The 22,490-nt window shown below is 34.9% G+C and overlaps 2 protein-coding genes and 1 pseudogene across 3 annotated transcripts; 1 reads left to right on the top strand and 2 right to left on the bottom strand.

Annotated features, from left to right (window-relative positions):
- Positions 1-2,121: 2,121 nt before the first annotated feature.
- LOC110697222 lies at positions 2,122-7,955 on the top strand. Of its 2 annotated transcripts, none has more exons than XM_021874576.1 (6): positions 2,122-3,011; positions 4,168-4,384; positions 4,477-4,535; positions 4,623-6,377; positions 6,562-6,715; positions 7,140-7,955. In XM_021874576.1, exons 2-6 carry the CDS (start codon positions 4,267-4,269, stop codon positions 7,778-7,780), a joined length of 2,727 nt encoding a protein of 908 aa, XP_021730268.1. In that variant the 5' UTR covers positions 2,122-3,011; positions 4,168-4,266; the 3' UTR covers positions 7,781-7,955. The 2 variants fall into 2 exon arrangements, with proteins under 2 accessions (XP_021730268.1, XP_021730267.1); XM_021874575.1 differs by having other exon boundaries at positions 4,136-4,384.
- A 120-nt stretch (positions 7,956-8,075) lies between these two features.
- LOC110697223 (AMSH-like ubiquitin thioesterase 3) lies at positions 8,076-16,604 on the bottom strand. The gene is made up of 14 exons (XM_021874577.1): positions 16,182-16,604; positions 14,685-14,749; positions 14,522-14,597; positions 14,224-14,415; positions 13,538-13,638; positions 12,705-12,810; positions 12,569-12,615; positions 12,118-12,400; positions 11,938-12,027; positions 11,780-11,842; positions 10,762-10,836; positions 10,436-10,498; positions 9,974-10,026; positions 8,076-8,523 (listed from the first exon to the last, which is right to left on the bottom strand). The coding sequence occupies exons 1-14, from the start codon at positions 16,308-16,310 to the stop codon at positions 8,349-8,351; spliced, it is 1,518 nt and encodes a 505-aa protein (XP_021730269.1). The 5' UTR covers positions 16,311-16,604; the 3' UTR covers positions 8,076-8,348.
- An 889-nt stretch (positions 16,605-17,493) lies between these two features.
- LOC110697221 lies at positions 17,494-21,467 on the bottom strand (annotated as a pseudogene).
- Between the last annotated feature and the right edge of the window lie 1,023 nt (positions 21,468-22,490).

The following is a 22,490-nucleotide window of genomic DNA, read 5'->3' as shown; positions in this document are numbered from 1 at the left end:
ATGTTGGAAATACAAAATTTTGATAATGCTGCTCGTTATTGTACCTACAATGAAAGTCCAACATTTAGTAATTATAATCCACCCGTAAAATTACAACCTTCTCATAGGTATGTAATAACTCCTTATTTCGAATCATCCTTTACGACGTCGTCGCCATCTTCACATCATCGTAGGTCTCATAATTTGAGCTTTGATGAAAATGATTTGAAGAGGAAAACAAGGATTACTACATATAGAACATATACAATGGAAACTAAATTTAAAGCCTCTGTAAAAATTAGTTTTCGTTGGGTTAAAAGAAGGTGTCATAGAATGGTTCGTGATTATTAGAGATGATTTAATTTATGCATGGATTTTTACATCAAATCCGAAGGTCAATTTGACCAAGAAGTGATTTAATTTATGGCTTAAAATGTGCTCGTAATTTTTATTTATTGGCAAGCATGCATGCAATTTGAAGATGTATCCTTTTTTAGATTATTTTTCCTATTTTTTCATTTCTTTTTATTTTTTATTTTTATTATAATTAAAGTTGTACAGCAGGAGATTGCAACTTGTAATTCATTTACATTGTTATATATTTAGAATTGATGATTTATTTACGTGTTCTCACGCCCCTAAAATTATGCAACATAAAAATGTTGAATATATATCCTCCTTTTTTTTTTTTTTTTTTTTTTTTTTTTTTTTTTTTTTTAAGTGTATATACTCTTCCAGTCTTGCTTACATTTTAGAAATAAGGTAGAAAGAACAAAATGTTTTTTTTTTAATTTTAATTTCTTACTTAAAATTAGAGCTGTCAAAAGTTGACCCGACCCGAAATACTGACTCGGCGGATTATTTAACCGACCCGTTTGAACTCGAAAAAATGGTGACTCGAACCCGATATAACCCGACCTGAAACCAACCCTAGACCCAAGTTAACCCGAGAATTTGAGACCCGTACCCGAACATGAACCAACATGGAGATGACCCGACCTGAATATGACCCGTAAATTATTGACCTGAACCGAACCCGACCTGAACCGAGATTGACCCAAACCCGTTTTAACCCGTCAAAACCCAAATTTAACCCGACCGGTTACTAACCCGCCCCGAATTCAACCCGACTTGTTACTAACACGATCTGAATTAACTTGACCTGTTACTAAACCGACCTGAATTTAACTCGACCTGTTACTAACCTGACCTGAATTTTACCAGACCTATTACTAATCCGACTCGAAATTCAACTCGATCTGTAACAAACCCGACCCGAAATCAACACGACTTTGTTATTGACCTGACCTAAATTCAACCCAAATTGTTCCTGACTCGATTTCAAATCACCTTAAATTCAATTTAGACCACCTTATTAATATTGGTCAAAGTATAGTTATATAGTTACGTTGTCACTTGTGAAGTTGTGTGCTTGTGCAAACGAGTTACTATGATAAGTTCAATAGCCAATAGTTCAAAACATACGACTCCTTACATAGACTAATTATAGCTATTTGCTCATTTCTAATTTTTAGAATATATTTAGCATATATACAATAATTAGAGAATATATGCTAAATATATTTGAAGTTAAAATATATAATTCATGTCACCCTTAAACCTTTGCCCATCACCCTTAAACCAAGCTCACCAAGCCCATTGAATCAACTACTTAGATTAGATTGAGTTTAGCCCAATGTAGGCGTACTTAATTCATGGTGAAAGGTTCACTTTAATTTTTTTATTTTTTTTTAAAATTTTTTTTACAAGAGTTCTAAGCTGGACTATTGCAAGTCAAATAAATATCTATATGATGCAAAGTTATTAATAAATTGTTATTCACAAGATGAATAATGGGTTTTAAACTAACAAATTTCTAATACAATTACAAAATTACAAGTATCATATTGGCACACCAAAATTTGCATACACAAATTGACAACAGATTTTTAGTTTACTTTTCTTTTCATTTCAATCTAAGAAAATGTTCACCATATTATGAGGTGCATAAATTTTTTAAGAAATCAAAATTATGCTATTTAAAACCCTTTTGCATTTTATTGTAAGATGTTATTTTGAATTTAAACTACTACATTGCATTAATTTCTCATTTATTTAATTTGGTTGAATATAAAAGAAAGTTCCCGTTGCATCATTTTATAAGATGTATTTTTTGAACATATTTTTTCATTTTATTGTAAGATGTTTTCTTTTTTTGATAATTTTTTATTGTAAGATGTTATTTAAATTCAAATTCACATATTAATTTTATACATAAACATTCATAACTCGACCCCCCATGTTAACGTAACAAAAAAAAAATTCAAATCCAATAAAAATATAATTCCTTCAAAAATAAATTATGGGAAAATAAACTTCTCTCACTAGATTTGGTCCATTATGTTCGAATCTAAGACGCACCAAGGCAAAAACATGGGCCCATTTTCACCCTTAACAAAATCCAAATCCCAAATATTTTTACCCCTTTTTGTTTCACCCATTTTCCAAAATTGTTTTGACTTTTCTTTAATCCACGTGTCATCATATTACTTGTCTGTCACTCCCCATTAAAATCCTACCCCTTGTAATTTTATCACCCTTGTATAAGAAAAAGTATACTTTTTGTCCCTCTTTCTGTTTTTTTTTTTTATTTGTAATTTGAAATCTCAATCTAAGCAAAGAGACGTTACAAAATTTTTGGAATTGTTTTTTTGTTTTTCAATTTTTTTATTTTTTTAAAAGTCCCAACTTTTTTTTTCTTCTTCCAATTTAATCAATGCTTTGCCCCCCATTTAATGCTTGAAACATGCTTCACTCTCTCACTAAAAATCACAAATTTTTCTCTCTAAAATTTCTGGTATTTCCAACAACTGCGCACCCCTTTAATTTATTGCTTTACAAACTATTCATTCTCCTCTGTTTCACAAAACCCCAGAAAAATATAGACGTTGTCAAACATTTATATAGGAGAGAGAAAGAAAGAAGCTTTTTTTAGAGACGTTGGAGAAATTCTTCTAAGAAATTCCTCATTTGTAAGTTTTAATCAATTTTGTACTTTTTTTTATTGTAGTTTTAAATTGGGTTTGAATTAATTGTTTCTTAAATCACTGATTTTGGTCATGGAATGTTTGGTTTTGCAATCAAGTTTCTGTCTTTTGTACTGTTTGGTACTGTGATTAATGAATTTTGGTGGTAAATTGATAATGTGAGATGGGTTTTGCTTGATTATGAGATTATTTAGCTTTATTAAAGCTTTTAGTTTTTTAATTAGGTGGTAGAATGAGGTTAATGATGTTAATTGATTTGGATTTTGATTAGCTGATTGATATGATTGTGATTACTTTTTGAAGGCAAATTTGCATGATTAATGGTTAAATTACCGTTTTAACACTGTTAAACACTGCTGAGATTGTTCAATTGTAAATTGGAAATTGATTTTACTTCCAATTTGTATTTGTGAATGTCATTTGAAGTAGATAATTTGCAGAAAGTGGCTGTTAAGATGAAGATCAAATTATGTTCAAATCTGCATGCCAGTTATTCATCAGTGTATTTAATTTTTGAGGGTTTGTACTAATAATGGTATTAATCAAAGGGTGTTAGTTATAATACTTGGATTTTAGTATCAGTATCGGATAGGGGTGCGGATCCGAGTGTTGAAAGGGCATCATCATCAAATTTGAGCATATATTATTATAGTATAAAGTTCAGTGACAGGTAAATTAACTGGAATATAGATTCTTATAATGTGCTTTACTAGGGATGATTGAGTAATTCTGAAGTTATTCGTGACTGCTCTTAGTCAATGTGCATCAAGTTCATAATCTAAACTAGGGAGCTTGGAGCTATATTAGAGTAGAAGATACTGCTCCAAGTGAAATCGTTTCGAGCTCGATGCTATCTTAGTAGAAGATACTGGGGTGTTTAAATTGATGTACTTATGGATTATATTACCTATATCTTAGCCATACAAGTGCACTGAGTTCATAATCTGAACTAAGGGAGCTGTTAGAGTAGAAAATATAGTTTTGAATGAAATTGTTTTGAGCTTGATGATATCTTAGTTTATAACTAGGGTTTTATTATGGATAATTTATGGATGATACTACCTATGTTTTAGTGCAATTTATCTCATTACTTGAATTGTGTTGAGCAGTTTGGAATATCTATCGTTCTGCATATGATTAGGTTGAAGATTCATCCACCTATCACTGATTGTTGAAGTTTTTATAACTGGGCTTGGATCTTTAAATGTCAAGAAGTGTTTTGAGTTAGTAAATAGCTAAAATGGGTGGTGACAAGCATGGGTCGAAGAGTGGACGTTATGTTGGCGGCTTCTTTCAACTGTTTGACTGGAATGCCAAGTCTCGAAAGAAGTTGTTTTCGAGCAGATCTGATTCACCAGGTACATTACAACGACATTCATATATGTGTTTGTGTTGTGATTCTTTAATGCGAACTGCAGATCATTCATTTTCTTTTGTTTGTTTTGGACAGAATACTCGAAGCAAGGGAAGAAAGGCGAGGAGAGTTTTCCTATGACAAGAAAGCGTGTGGTGAGAATTTATACAATGACTGATATCTGCTGAGATTAATTGCCATTATATTGATTTAAGATGAATTGATTAATTATTACATATCAGGAAGAAGAAGAGGAGTATGGTGCATTTGGTGCAGGATTTAGTGCCAGAGGAGGAAGTGATTATAGCTGCGCATCATCTGTCACAGATGACGACGGTTATGGATCAAAAGCTCCTGGGGTAGTGGCCAGGCTCATGGGATTGGATTCCTTACCAATGTCAATAGCAATGGAGTCATATCCTTCCCCCTTCTTTGACTCTATCTCTCTAGGAGAGGCTCCATTTAGAGGAAGAAATCTCGACTTTTATCATGATCATCAAATTATGCATTCAAGCCACCTATTTGACAAAATGGAGCCTACAACTAGGAATAATGACTTTGAAACTAGATCTATGAAGTTGCCTAACAGACCATTTGAGAAGTTTCAAACTGATACTTTGCCTCCAAAGTCGGCCAAAACAATCCCAATCACTCATCATAAGCTTTTATCGCCAATCAAGAGCCCTATTTTTGTCCCGTCCCAAGATGCAGCTCACATTATGGAAGCTGCTGCAAAAATAATTGAGCCTGGCCCATCAGCAACTCCCCGAGCTAAAATTTCTTCAGTTGGATCATCCTCGGTTCCATTCAAAGTTCGAGAAATAAGAGAGAAACTGGAAGCAGCGCAGAAACCGTCCAGGGCTCCTGTATTAACGCAAAGGCAAGTTGAATCCAATGCTGCCAAGTATCTAAAAGGACAGCCTATGAATAGGAGTTGGAATGGTCTAAATGAGATGTCATCATTTAGGGCATCCCCGAGTAGAGAGGATAGTTCTGCTGCTGTAAAGAAAAAGGGAAAGTCAATTTCGCTTGCCATACAAGCAAAGGTTAACGTACAGAAAAGGGAAGGCTTGACTTCAAACAGTAGAAGTTTGGGAGATTCAGAAGAACAGGATGATAGCAAGTCAAGTCAGTCATCAAGGAACCAAGCAAGTGGTCCAAAGTTCTCAAATAGGAAATCTTTGAACCAAAGTGCTTCTTCTGTGCTAAGACAAAATAACCAAAAACAGAACTGCCCTCCACATAGGGAGAGATCTTCTGCTCCTAAGGCTTCTGTTACTACTACTACTGGTAAAAAGCCATATTTCGAGGATACTTCTCATGGCCGACAAAAAAGTTTAGCTCGAGAAGCTGGGACCTCAAGAACAAGTTCAAGGAAATCTAGCTTGCATGCGAGGGACATTGATAAGGGAGTTCCTTATGCTGGAGTGAGAAATGTTCCTAGAAAGAAAAGGTCAATAGACGGGAATCTGCAATACAATAAGAACCAAGTTCCTGAAAAACCAAGCCAATCTAGTGTAATGGCTGATAAGCAATTTAATTGGATAGAAGAAAGCCGAAGGAAAGGAATGGATGTTGTTTCATTTACATTCACTACTCCTATCACCCGATCACAGCTTGGTTCAGAGCCTTCTAGACAGTTGGTTGAAAAAGGCAGCAACATTTGCTTTGATGATGGAAGCAAAATGCTGTCCAACTCGGATTTGACAAGGTTATCTTCTCCTGGATTAAATGGGATAAAGGGTGATGCTTTGAGTAAATTGCTAGAGCAGAAACTAAAAGAACTAACATCAAACTTTGAGAATTCCCATAGCACCATTGTCAAAACGGGTACAGCTGCAGAATCAACAGTGGTACCTGGCAGTGCAGAGAGTGCCACAGGGAAGGCCCGAGAAAAAATGTCTCAACAAGAGCCACTAGATACGGATAGCCATATCTATCCTGGATTGTTTGACTATGATGAAGCTGAGCAGTTCACAAGGAAATTCAGTTTTCAGGTACAGAATTTCATGCATATTTTGTTCCCATTAATTTTACAGAGACCAACTTTTTTGCATTCAAAATCTCCCTCTAGTTTATTTGTCCTTCCTCTTAAATCATTATGCCATACAAAGTTAGGAAGCAATGGCGTACTGATTTCAGCTCTATTCTATTGACAAGATAAGCTTTTTTTTCCATCAGGCAGGGGAAGCAATGGAAAAATACAGCCGCGACAAAGTTGAAGCTAAAAAATGGAATGATTGTCACTCACCTAGTCCTGTTTCCATTCTTGAACCTTCTATTTTGACAGAAAGTTGTTGTTCTTCAGAAAGCATGGCAAGTAGCATCACGGAAGGTTAGAACAATATCAAAATCATTCACCACTTCCAATACATGCATGTTCTACTCTTATATTATTTTAAAAACAGTAATGACTTAATATGAAACTTGAATTACAAAGCTTTATCTAGAGAATATGGGCTGAAAAGTAGCAAGTAGAGAGGTACCAAATTGCTTAGTTTGGCCCAGGGTGATGAGTAATCACTCAAATTTTCAGATCAAGACAGGTAATCCGGGTGGTGAGGTGGTCAGTTTGCTAGATTTAGACTAACAAGTGGGAAAAGTATATCTATACTTTTATATGCTTTTAATATATTGGAGTGTCTCAAACCAAATGAGTCTTGTAATCTAAGTTTACAATTTGTACTTGTAATCTTAGTTTGTAATCTATACTTGTAATCTTAGTGTATTATTACTGAGCATTTCATGGTTATTTTCAGAGAGCAAACAACAATGTTCATCAGTTCAGGCACAGCAAGAAATTGGTCTGAATTCTTTACAAAAGTCACAAGCTAGGGAAGCTGATGCAGACGTATCAGATTCAGCTTCATCAACATCTTCTCAAATTACTACAGAAAAGTACTCCATGAAATCAACAGCATGGGAACTAGGATATGTAAAAGACATACTCTGCAATGTGGAGTTGATGTTTAAGGATTATGTGGCTGGTCGAACACGTGAAATAGTTAATCCACACCTGTTTGATCAGATGGAAAGACGACGAGGAGGTGGCAAAGATGAGTTTAAACTAGAGAGGAAAATGTTGTTCGATTGTGTTAGTGAATGTTTAGATTTGAAGTGTCAGCGCTTCTTGGGTGGTGGGTTTGAAATGTGGAAAAAAGGCATTGCAACATTGAAAAGAAAGGAAAGACTGGCTGAAGAAGTGTACAAGGAGATCCAGGGTTGGAGAAACCTGGGAAATAGTATGGTGGATGAGCTCGTCGACAAAGATATGAGCAGTAAATATGGGAGATGGCTAGATTTTGAAGTCGATGAATTTATGGTTGGAGTAGACATTGAAGACCAGATCTTAGATTCTTTGGTTGAGGAGATAATTTCTGATGCCTTATCTTTACAATAATAATTTGGCGTGTATTTGTAATTTATAATCAAGTACAATTCTTTTGTAATACCACCTATTTAGTGGTTTCATCCCTGATTAATGATGGTTTTTGCAAACTGGAAGAAGTATAAAAACTTGGTCAATATATATATATTTTTTTTAATTCTCGATTCAAAAATGCATTGTGATTTTTTTGGTGTTTAGAGTGCCATAAGGGTAAGTGATAAGAATCGATCCAAAGATCTCTTAAGGGAAGCATGATTAGACTGAGAATAGACACAGAAAAATTAAATTATTATACAAGGAGCAAAAGTAGAAGTAACAATTACTTATGTTATGTGCTGAAGATTTGATAGAGATTAAAACACAAAACAGCAAACTTTCGAGTATTTTATCAAGGTATCGTGAAGTCAGGTATGGTTTATCAAAACACAGCAGCAGATGAAACAAATTCACCAGATATTTCCCCAATAACAAAAACATTTACAGATATGACCAATTATAGCTGTACAAATGATAATGTTTTTTGTTTTGATCTGAAAATTAATTTTCTAAATACAAAAGAACTTTGTAGGACACAAGACATTTATCGAAGATCGATAAAATCAAACCTCAGCTTTGGGTTCAAATAAACGTGTGAGCAGTGTTCATATAGTGGGCTACCATCTGATGGTTCCTCATGAGGATGAAATCCACGCTGATCACAATTCCGGATCACAGAAACACCACCAGGATCAGACAAGTGAAATATACCATGCGGACTGCAATTACACAAAAAAGTCAAGTCAGTACGCAGGATATGCTCAGCTGAAATGTTACTAAGGCCCCCATTCAGTTGAAAAGAATAGAGCTTAAATGTAGAATACCATCATAGATTCACTTTACAGGAAAAAAAACAGTTAAAGATCAAGTCTTCGTCAACAATTAAAATTTTATGCTCTTTAATTGTCACTGAATGCTCTCTAAAAGTAGCCTCTTTATGAGTGGGCATGCAAACTAAAAGAAGATATAAGTTACATCATACAAAATACCTTGGACCTCTGATAAAGACAAAATAAACAAGCTGGACCAAGGTTTCAAATCCTAAATGCAGTGTATTGACTCCACAAAGAATCCATGATAACATAGATCTTTCGAACTTCTCTAACAGACACACAGAACCATGCAGTTCCAGAACAATGGAAGTTTTTCATAAATTATAAAAAAGCACTCTGTATATAGCCTTTACAAAATGTCAACCAACCATCAAGGATGGTATATCTAGTGAATATACCCTTTACTCTAAGTTGTCCAAAAAACTTCACATCTGCATTTCTTGATGTTAAACAGTATTTTATATTAAACTCAAGTTCCCTTGCCCAAGAATGTTAAGCAGCAATCTTTGAAGTAATGTTTCTTTTTCTAGTGTCTTTTATTTGTCCCTAGATGACTATGAAAGGAAAAGGAAAGATAAAAACACATTCATAATAAATTTATACTTGTCTGAGGTATGAACAGGCAATACGAAAATATATCACTAACTTCTCACTGTTTCATGAGACAACATTGGTGTCCAATATTCCAATCTCAACTACAATAAGATCAAGGGCTGAATGTCTTCACACAACATTTTTGCATCTCCACCCTTTCTATTTTCATCTGCATATACCATGACTACAGTCTATTATCCCAGCCATGTCCTCTAATTATGTCACAAATTGCACCAAAAATCCAGGTGAGTGACTATAAAGTATTCCCTCCATCAGGAAAAAAATAATCAAGTACACTATTTAGAGATAATTTCCCATTTCCTAAATCATAAATGCATAACAATTAGATTTAAAAAACTCCCCTACTAAAATGTAGCGCTGGAGAGTAGAAGGGGAGGGCATTGAAAGGATCACAGTAATTGGGACAACAACAAAGCCTTAGTCCCAAAATGATTAGGGGTCGGCTAACATGAATCGTCATAAGGGCAATAACTTCCAGAAGGAGGGAGTAATGTTCATGAGAGTTACAAGCCCAGAACAGAGCAATATTACAGCACTGCAAGGCCAACAGGTTACAGATAATACAAAACAAAACATTATTTATATCTTCATTTCAAAATGAGCTAAAGGATTGTTTTATCATGATAAGTTTCTCTGTTTTCTTAAGCCTTTTTTTTGGGTCCATGATTTTCGGGCCAGTTTCGCATTCAGCAACAGTTATGCAAATTAAGACGGAATATACCTGGATGAATCTGTAGGTGCCATCACAATAGCAACTGCTTCCGGCAACATAATCTGACAAGCAAGTTAAAAAATGATTAGTTGAGCAAGGTATTGACATTAGCAAAGCAGAAAAAGCACCTCTATCAAATGTAACAATGGCATCTCAAATACAATCCTGAAAAAAGAACTACTTTGTTTTTAATATTTGACCTATATAGCTCCTTGGCACAAAGTTTGATAAAGTGATTAGAGAAGATAAACATATTGCAGATATATAAAATTAGTACCCTAAAACCCAAATTCGTCCCTCTAATTGGTGTTAAACAAACCATTTAATCGCTTACCTTATTTAACCCCTTTTTAAAATTTGCTTATACAGCAGTAGAATGATACATCAAGGCATGTAGAGTCTATAAGTTTGTAGCACAATTTGATTTTTAAAAAAAAAAAACCCCTCAACTCAAGAAGCCATTTCTTTTACCTGATACGAGTAATGAGTATGCAGGTCAACTGAGGACATAAAACATGTCTGTGTCGGGTGTGTCTGTCAGTATGAAGATAATAAGAGTATTAGTACTAGAATATCAGTGGAGGCTGTTACTATAGCTTAATTTAAAAAAAAAAATAGCATATTTGAAGGTAAATTGCATATTCAAGTTGCAGGAAATCCAACACTCATGCAAAGCATAGTGCTAACACCTTAGCTCATAGCCAACTAGACAAGCAGATGATACAATAAGATTGACGGGGAGAAAAAGGCAAATGCATCAAGTAAAAACCATAATTATCAAGATTTTAGAAACTCACATGAATCCATCCAAGAGGAAATAGTGATGCTTTGTCCTGAACCTCAAATATTTCTTCCTCATTCAGTGTCTGGCACTGTAAAAGGTAAATACAAATTTGTTCAGCTCACCATAAGTAGTATTAGTGATACAACATCAAAGTAGACCGAGCAATCTCTAGGAATAATTACCATATCATCTGACACTCTAATGAATTATTCTGTATAGCACTATAGCTGAAGCCGAGCCATAAATAGAGATTAATCCACATCTTTTATCGGAGTTCAAATAAAGTTAAAAGAGTAAGATTATATTTCTTACTTAAGTATCCCGCCATTCCTTTTAATCTACTGTGTAATGTTATGAGGTATCCTTGTAATGATATACAGCATATACTTGCCTATCTGTAAGCATATGCACCAAAAAAAAAAAGGCACACGGGGAAAGCAAGCACACGTACGGTTGATAAACACACACACAAAAAGGCCAATAAATTTCTTGAAAATGTTCTTAGATTAGTCCAAAACTCTACAGTCTACACATATTAAAGATCTCAATCTGCAGAAATATGAAAACATAGGTATTATGTCAACAAGTATTGCAGTTAAGCTGAATTTTCAATCTGGGGCACGTCAATATGTCAAACGAAGTCTGATCACAATTTAATACTCCATTTATATTATATTTAATACTTCCATTTATATACTCCATCTATTTTTTATAGCATATAAATGGAAGTACTTTGTATTAAATAGGCACATAAAAAATAGATGTCATCTCCTCCATTTATATGCTATTATTAACACGTACTTCCAATCCAAGGTATCCTTTCTGTTGGCCATCATGCTGAACTCACAAACATAAGAGAATGCTGCATGATTGGAGGCCACACTTATCAGATCCTATCATCTACAGTATATGTTATATCTGTTCACCAGGTTCATTATAATTCTCAGATCAAACATATAGTTAAACACAACAATGAAAACAAACTAATCCAAACACCAAGGGTCTAGTGCAAAAGGCAAGCAAAAACTTACTGAATCAGAAGTTGACTCTTGCTTCGGAACAATTAAGGTAGTAATGTGAAACACTCGGTTTTTCTGCATCCAGAAGAAAGTTGAAGCACTTGAGATAAACATTAAAGATATATAGTCTCCAGCAAAAGGAACACATGAAGAAATTGAGAAAAACATACTAGGGAACCAGCTAGAACTCCACATGTTTCAAGATTTTTTGTCGTATTTTGTTGTGCTAGCCTCAAGAAATCTTCCATCATTCTCACAGGCTGCAATAAATAAATAAAATGAAGTCCTGAAACAGAAAGAATCACAACAGAACCTAAAAATAATCTCCAAAAAATTTAATTGAAACCTACAATATGCAGATGTTGATATGAATTAGGATTCTGTGTCCCATTCTCAGAAGGCTTAGCTGGTCCAGGTCTTGGATCAGCCACTCTTGATGGAGAGATAGGATGGTAATCTGGATGAACTTGAGCGAGTACAGGGGGAGGAACTGGCTGCCTTATAATCCCCACAGACAAGTCCTCTTCACAGGGTGACCAGCTACCACTGTCTAAAGAGAGGACTGCTTCCATATCTTGTCCTAAACTATCATCCTTCTGAACATGAGCTTCATTTTGTGTATCTTGAATGAGGCTGTCCACCACATGAGCTAGAAATAGTTAGAAGCAGCAAATATTTTGGGTCAAGGAAAAGATGACACCTCTTAAGTTTCAATAATCATCTGACCTAAGAGGCACAATTAATCTTTTTACTTTTTTAAGCAAACATAAATTTGAACAACAAAGTTGCCAAAGATCTAACCATAAATTTTCAGCTGGAGTTAAGTCAGCATGGCTAGGGTAAGACACCTAAACAGAAAAGAAGACAAATGAGAAAAATAATTATATATATATATATATAAACAAATTTATCGAGGGAAATAACCTAGCAATTGTACCTTAATCTCCGTACTAGGTCCTTGCCATTGACGTCGAAGTCCATTTGGACCTAAAAAAGAGTGCCTCGACAACGTTTCTTGATTTGGAACTGGCACCGCTAGAGACCTGTTTATAGTCATGATAGATATAGGTCAATTTAAGAACAGGGAATGCAAATAGACCAAGTAGTAAGGAAATTATAAGTAAAAAATGACAGGATATAAACAAGTAGTTAAATAATAATATAATGCAATAAAGGAAAAACCAGCAGCAACTGTTGCTTGCACTAATATGTAGAAACCAAAATTTGTTCCCTTTTTTCCAAACAATCAAGAATGAGGGAAATCGGGTAGTAAATGTGAATCATAAGGATGTACCCACAAGATGTGATATAAGTAAATAAAACTTGCAGAATAAAAAATTAAGATAATGCCTATAACATATTCCATATGGTACTGCTATCTTTGTTCAAAACTATACTTCTCTTTATTGATGCAACAAGAATGGTTGCTACTTATATATCTTTCAATAGAGTATCAAAATTTGACTTAATAAAGTGTTTTCTTAACAATCTCAACAAGTGCCAAAAGTTTGAATAATTATACATAAAGAGCTTGACCTTACACTAGACTAAATAGAAAAGGAAAGTGGACGTTTTTTTGGGGACAGTCTAATATGAACGTGGAAGTTAATTTTGGGATGAGGGAATACCATTTATATGCAGAGGTTTCTTATTGTTCAACTGTGGACTTGGTTGTGCAACACACTAAAGCGAATATGTTAGAGTAAGAACAAGAATGCAATTAGTTGAATTTCAGAAAGGACAGACTTTAAAAAAAATGTGTATTCTTACAGCTTAGAGAAACTTTTCTCAAAAGGCATCGAAGTTGAAGCAGCTAGAAAATCATTATTCTGTTTCCATGAAGACTGAGTTGTTTTGCTATCTGCTTGTAGCTGCATTAAAAGCAAACCATAAAATCTAACAACTCTGAGAGGCAAGGACAGATAATAAAATTGAAAAAAAAAAAAAGGAATAAAAAATATGTTGCCCTTTAAAATAAAGTAAAAACAAACACCAAATGAAACACAAGAACTAAGTTTAGGCAAACAGTAGTACAGAACCATGACAATCTTGATGCCCAAATGGCTGTTAAGGGCCTCACAACTAAAGAGACTAGCTTTAAGGAAGTTGCATTTACGTTTCTATTAAAGTATTCACCTTTTATTTCTTTATCCCACTTCATCCCTTGTCAATGATCTTAATAGAAACCAAGTAAACCAGTAATTTAAGAGAACATGAAAGCCAACCAATACATTCAAGTAGAATGATACAGGGACAGTAAATAAAATACATGGAAGTCTGGTGAAAGGCTGACCACTTAGCAAAAGCAAAAGGATTCAACATGCATCAAAAAATTCAGCTTAAAATAAAAGAGAAGATATAGTTTCAAATATATACAACTCTAAAGACCAGGAGTAAAGTGATGAGAACGATTCGGTTTAATCTCATACTAAATAAGAAATAAATTAAACAGATACCTGTTTGCTCCCAAAACTAGGAGCATATGCAGAGGTGGGCCGTGCCAAAGATGTTTCTGAGCCATATGTGGTCTTCTCTCTGCCATCAAATTGTTTTAGTTGTGTTTCTGTATAAGCCTTGTTTAGTTCATTTACTCGACGCTGAAACTCAGGCTTCAATGATTCCAGCTCATTAATAACTGACAGCAATTTCTACAGTAAAAAGCAGCAGGAAAATAACACTAGTCAGCAAGGATAATCACATACATCAGTTGAGAGTTTGAGACTCACAAAGTGGAGAAAGCCTCACACAGCTTACCTTTCTGTACTGCACTCTTTCTCTAGAATGTAAAGCCTGGTAATCCCGATGGAAGGGTATTGTTTCAGACACCAAACTAAGAAAACAATGAATGAGTTATGGATTTACATATATTTTTCAATATTGCACCATGATACCGACAGGCATTTATGATAATACTTACCTTGAAAACCTAACGAACATAACATACAAGTCCACTATATTATTCTCTTCTCGATACACATCTGCCTGAAAAAAGCAAAAATAGCACATCATTACTTGAAGAAGACAAATAAAGCTCAATACTGCTGGTAGCAGCAACAGGTCTGCAAGAGAATTGGGCTTTATACAAGCAACCTAAACAAGCAGGTCTTTATACATGAATAAGTTGGTACAAGAAAAGAAAACAATGAGTGCTATAAACAGCGACCAATAAAAAAATAAAAAATTCCAGTCAGGCCGCACAACATACTCCACGGGCACCACTGCACCATAGGGATAACTATAGCATATGTGCAAATCCATGTTACCACAACTTTCATTGTATCTTAAGTACCCACATCATACACTCAATACTCCAACATAGATGCACCACAGTGCAAATTTTAGTAGAACATGTGTACAAATGGGCTTAAGATTAATATGTGGCAAGTATTAGCAATCAACTAAACCTGAGTTTGCTCAGATTTAAATGTTTTTAGAGAATGAAATACTTCATATATTTTATGCATGCCATGTCCCCACACTAGTGTTCAATTTTTAAATTAACTCCATTCTACTTTATTCTCAGACATCAGTACAAGCGATTAATATAAATCTTCAACAGCAAACTACAAAAATCAAATATGGCGGCCTCTGCATTCTTCTCAGTGTAAAACTGAGTGGGTGGATAATTGGGGGAAGAGGGGTTTCACTTTAATCTCTACCCCACATATGAAAGACAGCTCTAGCGAGACCCATGCATAATGACATTAGACAATCAGTATGACAAGTCGAGCATATAGCTACATTCCAAATTCCATTCCATCTTTGACAGATGTTCCAAGAGTCAAGAGTCTGAAGTTAACAATATCCCATAGCATGTAAGTGCACCCGTAACAAATTCCCATCTATTCATCCTCTCCCATAACCCGAGTGATAGTGATAGTTCATTAGACATTCACGGTCCACCAACAAACTTAATGTGGATATAGGCAGTCACATATACACACATTAATGCAATTCACCACCCAACCAAAGCTATAATCTATATCCGTGCTCCAAATAAGTTCTCCCATTCCAACATCTCCCTCCAAAACATATAACTACAGGAAACCAAATTCAAAATGTAGTTATATAATCATTCATCTAACTACCAAAACCCCGCCTAAATTCGGTATCTTTTCCTAAATCAATACTAATCCTTAATCATAGTACCTACATTCTACCAATGCAAATTCGCAACATACCCTCTTGGCTCCCCTCTTGTCGAAGTTTAATTCAAACTTACTAATGTTACAACCATTTAGATTTAAGAATGATATGAATAAAAACCTGCAATTCTAGGGCAATACAGAAGCAAAATCGAACTATATGCTAAAACAACCTAAAATTAGCTCAATCGAATTGTAAAATTGAATAATCTCCAATAAATTTAGAATTTGAACAATGTATTTTAAACAAAAAATTAAAGAAACCTAACCTGTTTGAGAAGAGTATCAGCAATTCGATAATAATACCCCAAAGAAAGCCGATTATCGACACCAATCTTTCTTGAAAGCGTGTTAATATTAATCGGCTTCGACGGCGTCGATAATTGACGACGATTCATGACTTCCGGCGAGATTAATCGGCGATGTGATCGAATTCCGATGAAATTCCGGTGATTAAGGATTGAAAAATCAAATTAGGAAAGTAATTAATTAATCGCACTTCAATTCAATTCATATATGAATACGATGAATTGAGAATTGATGATTTGGAGAGAGAAAATGATTGTTAGGTTAAGTTGGAGTGGCGAAGAAAGAAGACCAGAAAACGGAGTTCAGTAAAGATTATTCATAAGTACTCGGAATGTCGACATTTACAGAGTGGGGAATAAATCCCAAGACCCAAGTGGTAAAATAGTTTCAACCCCTTTTGTATAAACCAGGTTTACAATAAAATACTGTATGGGGTTTTATCTTTTTGGTTTAGAGGTTCGGCTTGAAAAAGCCTTTTTAGACCGGCATATGCTAGTTACAACATCAAAAGACAAGAGCACTCTACAAAATCACAATGTTAGGGTTCAAAAAATTCCTCACCTTTAATCGATCCCACCACTTACAAGTTACAACACCACACAAGCTAAGGCTTTTTTTATCATAAGTATTGCCCACACAAGTAGCTAGAAGGATATATAGAAATCATCAAATCAACATCATAATAAAGGTTTATATCCTATTATTCTGATCCATGTTTCACAAACCCACAAATAGGGTAAAAGGAAGAGAAAACCAAAAGATATTAAAGTATTCAGATGCAAGGATATACAGGGATCAAACTAAAACGACCACTTATCCTAGCATATTTCACATATGAAGGAGGTAATTTGGAAGTGATAGTTTCTCTCAATATCTTTGATTACAACGAGCGCTCATAAAAGAAGTTTTGACATTTTACATTGAGGTACCTTGAAATTGTGAAATAGGGCAAATAATGATCATTGCTTCGTTCACGCAGACTTCTTAAATAATTTTTCGAAGTTCTAGGGGAGTAACAAATGTTGAGATAAACTATTAAATTAGTTGTTCACTGCTTGATTTCCCCTGAACCTGAATAGTAATCATTATTTTTCTACACCAATTGAACCAATACCAAAATAATAGTAAAATCTAGTTCTTTTTGTTGCCATACATGTTTTAAATTTTCAAAACTCGTCAAACATTACTAAAACAAGCATGCTATTTCTCTCATGGTAAAATTATTAAAATCCCATATCACAATTCACAAGAATCTTTTTATGACAGTACCCATAATAAATGAAGGATACATTTGTAATAATTGTACTCCCTCTAAAATTTTATTTATAAAACGTACACAAACCTAAAATTTGATAATTAAGGTAATACACGAAAACCTTATTATTTAGCTTATTGATCGATTGATCACCCTCCATTCATTAGGTGAAATCAAGCACAGCTACATTATTGTCTTTATTTGAATTACAAATAGATGTATTCATTATTGTTTTTTTTATATATGGTACGTTTTATTTTCATTCAAGCAACTCTTGGAGACTCTGAATGAAGCTACTCATGTAAGAGTCCTCAAGACCTTCCTTCAAAAGAAACTCTCTCCACTTAGCATGGTTGTCCCTTAACTCTTTCCCAACTTGACTTTCTGCTTCCATAACCGTGGAGACCGCCTTTTCAATGGCCTCCTTAGTGAAGAAGCCATCATTCTCTCGTTTCTCAACTTCCACCCCAATCTTCAACTCTAAGCTCATTAATCTTGCATTGAGGAATTGATCCACTGATTGAGGCATCAACACCAATTGGCATTCGCTTACCATACCTTCGGATATAGACCCTGCACCACAATGTGTCACAAAACATCCCACCGAAGGATGTTGTAGGATCAGTTGTTGCTGCACCCAACCCCCGTGCACGATTCCCCTTCCTTTTGTTCTCTCCACAAACCCTTCTGGCAAGGCTGACTCTATTGTTTCGAAACCTTTAGGCGGCTTTAGGGCTGCCAAAAATGGTCTACCTGCGAGAACATATAGCAAATTTATACGGCTAAATTTATGATTTATTGGTCAGATAAACCTATATATATATATATATATATATATATATATATATATATATATATATATATATATATATATATATATATATATATATATATTAACAATGGTTTAACCTCTACGACAGCAGCACCTCCTCATGAACCCTACCAATCAATCAAAACCTTAATCCCATCAGTGGGGTCAGTTACATAAACCAAATTTGATTATTCCACATAGTCATGAACCCAATTGGGAAACAATCTTCAAATAAGTCAAATTTATGAAAACTTAGTCTAGGTACATTAAAAATAAGGGTTCTTTAAAGTACAAGTTGAATTCACAACTACTGATTTTTAGAAACAGATAGTGTAATTAAGGAAAAATTAGGCAAACAGAACTAATTTGATAACCCTTAACTTTGAAATATCTAAGTCGAGTCCAACAAGTTACTATTCATAAATCATAATCAATGGCTATATAGAAAATACCACAACAATGCATACATGTGAAACATGCTCTCATTAATAAAATAAGGAAAAAAAAAAAAAAGTATATGACACTTTTTAAAAAAAAATTTTTTAAAAAAAAAGTACCTGTGAGCTCCATTCCTAGAACAAGCTCCTGAAACTGATCCTTTTCTAGAATGGATTCACTTCCCAGAGCACAATATATGACAGTAGCAGAGCCAAACTCCTTTAGCCAACAGTCGAAACGATCATCGAGCTCGGAAGCTGGCGGCTCAGGCACTACAGGTCCTACCAGAAGGACAGGCTTGTTCAAAATCTGCTGGAAAAAGTGACAGTAAGTCCCTTCCATCTCCCTACAAGTTTTAGCAGCAATAGCATCTCCTGCATCACAACTTAGGGTAATTCTTTCGGTAAGCGATATCCCTCCTCCGAATTCCAGCTTATTAAAAGGTAACAGTGCCTGAGCCTCAGAGGGATGTAGCCTGACATTTGTAGAAGGAAAATTGGGTGGTGGCTGTGTCATTTCAACCGCCGTAAACTGGTGGCTTGCAGGCTGATTTTTACACCGAGGGTTAGCATAAGCAAGATTGACTAAGTAGGTTGAATAATAACAAATGGACTTGGAGCCGTGCTTGGTAGCTAGTAGCTACCTCAGGTAACCAAAATGCAAAGTCATAGAACACAAAATCAGGCTTGAGGTTGGATAGATGGGAGTCGATGGTGTTTCGAGTCATGTCCATTGCATCCATGAGGCGAGGCCATGTGGAGGGAGACACATCGTTGGTGGTCTCCACCCCGGGAGGTAGTCCCGAGACAGTCGGAAGAGCGATAGGGATGAAGGTGATGAGATTGGGGTGGTGGTTGTGTGAGGCTAGTTTGGACTGTGTTTTATTTGGAAGGAAAAAGGAGATTTTATGGTTTTTTTGTGCAAGTTTGTTGGCTAAATGGAGGAAAGAAGTAAGATGACCAAAAGCAAACCATGGATATATTGCTATATGCAAAGGCGTGCAATTGTTTCTGTCGTTGTCACCCATTTGAGTGTCAAGTAATGGTGTTTTCGAGTGTGAATTGAAGCAAGAGAGTGGGGGAAGGAGGAGTAGATTAAAAATGATGAAGTGGTTGGGTTGGAGGAGATATAAGATTGAAAATGGTGTAGTGGTTGCGAAAAAGATGGTGAGAGTTTGTCGATATCTGATAATTTAGAGTAATCTATAGTCAATTATTGGTAGTGTTATCATTAACATCAAAGTATCGAACAAAATATCCTAATAGTCATTAAAAACCGTAGTGTTATAGTTTGCTGCTTTTACTTTTTACTTTAGACTCAGATTTCAAATCTTCTGCAAGGAAATTCTATATCAACATGCGCGATTCAACTACGAGTATCAGAATGCTTTCAGTTTTCCCCTGCACCTGTAAAGAAATCTTTTCTTACTTCACTGTCAATTATCTCAGCTAGAAACCAAGTGAACTAATACCAAGACAATAGTGTAAAATAAAAGGCATATAAGCCGATCAATACATTCAGGTATAACGGTACAATCATCGTGATAAACTGATAATAACCCATGGAAGTCCACTGGAAGGCTTCAACCACTTATTATACCACAAAACAAAATGGTTCAACATATATACATCAAGAGATTCAGTACACAACAAAAGACACAATAGAGTTTCATATTACAACTCCAATATGTACTACTTTAAAAGACTAGAAGTCATGTGATGAGAACATTTCATCATGAACTAATTCCTTAATCCTCAGTAACAACCATTCCTCGCACACACCGCCCCACCGAAAGAAAAATTGAAAACAGCCATAACTCCTAACAGGAAACCAGAATAGTAAAACCCAATGGCAAATGTAATGAACTTAAATCATTCTTGAACTAACTACCTCTGTTGTACTGTGGTTTAGACTAGCAATATGTTAATTAAAATGGTGTTTAATCATTTATACTGAGTACAAGATTTAGCTAACAATAAACCCTTACCACAAATTAAACACTAAAACCATCAAAATTCAACCTTTGTAAAATTGTTCAGCCCATAAATGATAGTTAATGATTGATACAGCAACACCAAAGCCCCAATTCAATTTTACATTACCCTTTTCCCAATTTTGCATCAGATTACTCAAAAATTTAAACAAAAATAAAAGTGCTATACCTTTCATCAAACAGGAATATCAAATTTCAAAACATACGAACAATTACCAATATTAATGTAATAAGCATGAAACTGAAAATAGAAAAATGACATCACAAATAATCAAAGTTTAATAAAATTATTTATAGCAAACTTTGGGAATTTTGAGAATTTAACAAAGAAGATTACAAGTAAGTAGCAAATAAAAGGAATAACTAAAAGAAGAATAAAACTAACCATGACAACAAATTCGTGGATTGATTTGGGTTGAGCAGAAGAGTCAGTTGACATTGATTGGTGTGACCTAAAACTTTGAGAAATGGGAGATTGAAAAAGATACCCAGAAGACAAAATTATCCAAATAACGGTTTAGAGTACTCCGTGTGAACGTCCGGTCGTGCCTCGTGCGGGTCCTGGTCGTCCGACAAAACGCCAACTCTTTTATCTATAACTTTACTACGAAACATCTTACTATCTAAAACTTTTCAAATCTCGACTTCAAAAGTGTTGCCAAGCCCAACCTAATGTTAATTCGATAAGTATAGGTTATTTTGAGTTCTGAGGCTTTTCGGTCTAATTTTGGTGGACTTCTGATAATTGAGCTGAATCATGTCAATAACGAGAAAATACAAATTTAAACGTTTATCCAGAGACATTTTTATGTCTCATTAGGGCGATCCTCTTCCATTAGGTTTGCCTTATTTGTCCGGCCTCTTGTCTATGATCCATTACTACAACTTTGCAAATCAATGGAAGGATATGTAGGACCTGGCCTTACGAACCGAGTAGCCGAGGAGTCCATCCTATTATCCTATATTTTCACAAAATCAAGAGTATAGGGCAAAAGGAAAAGAGAACAGGAAATAACTTTTTGGAAGCAATAACACAAGGGTCAAACTAAAACAACCATTCCTCCTAATATGCTCCAACATATGAGCCGAGAATGGAGATAGTAGTTTGTCCCAATATCTTTCCAATGAGCGGTCATAAACTCTTAATATAAGGCCAATTCGAGAAGTAGAAAAGAAGTTAAGACGTTTTTACATGAAAATACCCTGCTAGTGCAGAATAGGGCAAAAAACAATCATTCCTTCAGTTGAAAGGACGTTAATGCCAACTTCTTAAGATTTTCCAAGTCTTAGGGAACAGCATATGTTGAGATAAGCTATCAAATTGGTTGTATGTTCATCACTATTCGTTTTTCCCCTGTAAAGTAACGATCTTAGCTAGAACCAAGTGAACTAGTACCTAAACAATAGTGTAATCAAAAGAAAGCATATAAGCCGATGAATACATTCAAGTATAGTGATACAATCATCGTGATAATAATAACCCATGGAAGGCTTCAACCACTTAGTATACCACAAACAGAATGGTTCAACATATAGGGAGTATACATTAAGAGATTCAACACAAAATAAAAGAGACAATATAATAAGAGTAGTTTCAAATTTTACAGTTAGTTTATGTACAACTTTAAGAGACTAGGAGTCATGTGATGAGAACAATTCATCACAAAATACCGGCTTGTTCTCTAAACTAGGAGCATTAGCAGAGGGGCATGCCATCTGAGGTCTTCTCCCTTCCATCAATTTGTTCTTGTTGTGTTTTTGTATGTGCCTTT

The sequence above is a fragment of the Chenopodium quinoa genome, unplaced genomic scaffold (assembly GCF_001683475.1).
Source record: "Chenopodium quinoa cultivar QQ74 unplaced genomic scaffold, ASM168347v1, whole genome shotgun sequence".
NCBI lineage: Eukaryota > Viridiplantae > Streptophyta > Magnoliopsida > Caryophyllales > Amaranthaceae > Chenopodium > Chenopodium quinoa.
Note: the sequence above shows the minus strand (reverse complement) of the source record. Positions and strands in the feature narration are given on the sequence as shown.

What these genes read in the sequence shown, in the direction of transcription:
- LOC110697222 (XM_021874576.1), top strand. Translation starts at nt 4,267, where the DNA reads ATGGGTGGTGACAAGCATGGGTCGAAGAGTGGACGTTATGTTGGCGGC. An exon ending in CAAGGAAATTCAGTTTTCAG is followed by an intron (nt 6,378 to 6,561) that starts GTACAGAATTTC and finishes TTTTTCCATCAG; the next exon opens with GCAGGGGAAGCAATGGAAAA. An exon ending in GGCAAGTAGCATCACGGAAG is followed by an intron (nt 6,716 to 7,139) that starts GTTAGAACAATA and finishes GGTTATTTTCAG; the next exon opens with AGAGCAAACAACAATGTTCA.
- LOC110697223 (XM_021874577.1), bottom strand. Translation starts at nt 16,310, where the DNA reads ATGAATCGTCGTCAATTATCGACGCCGTCGAAGCCGATTAATATTAAC. An exon ending in ATGTTCGTTAGGTTTTCAAG is followed by an intron (nt 14,598 to 14,684) that starts GTAAGTATTATC and finishes TTGTTTTCTTAG; the next exon opens with TTTGGTGTCTGAAACAATAC. An exon ending in GACCTAGTACGGAGATTAAG is followed by an intron (nt 12,616 to 12,704) that starts GTACAATTGCTA and finishes TTTTCTGTTTAG; the next exon opens with GTGTCTTACCCTAGCCATGC.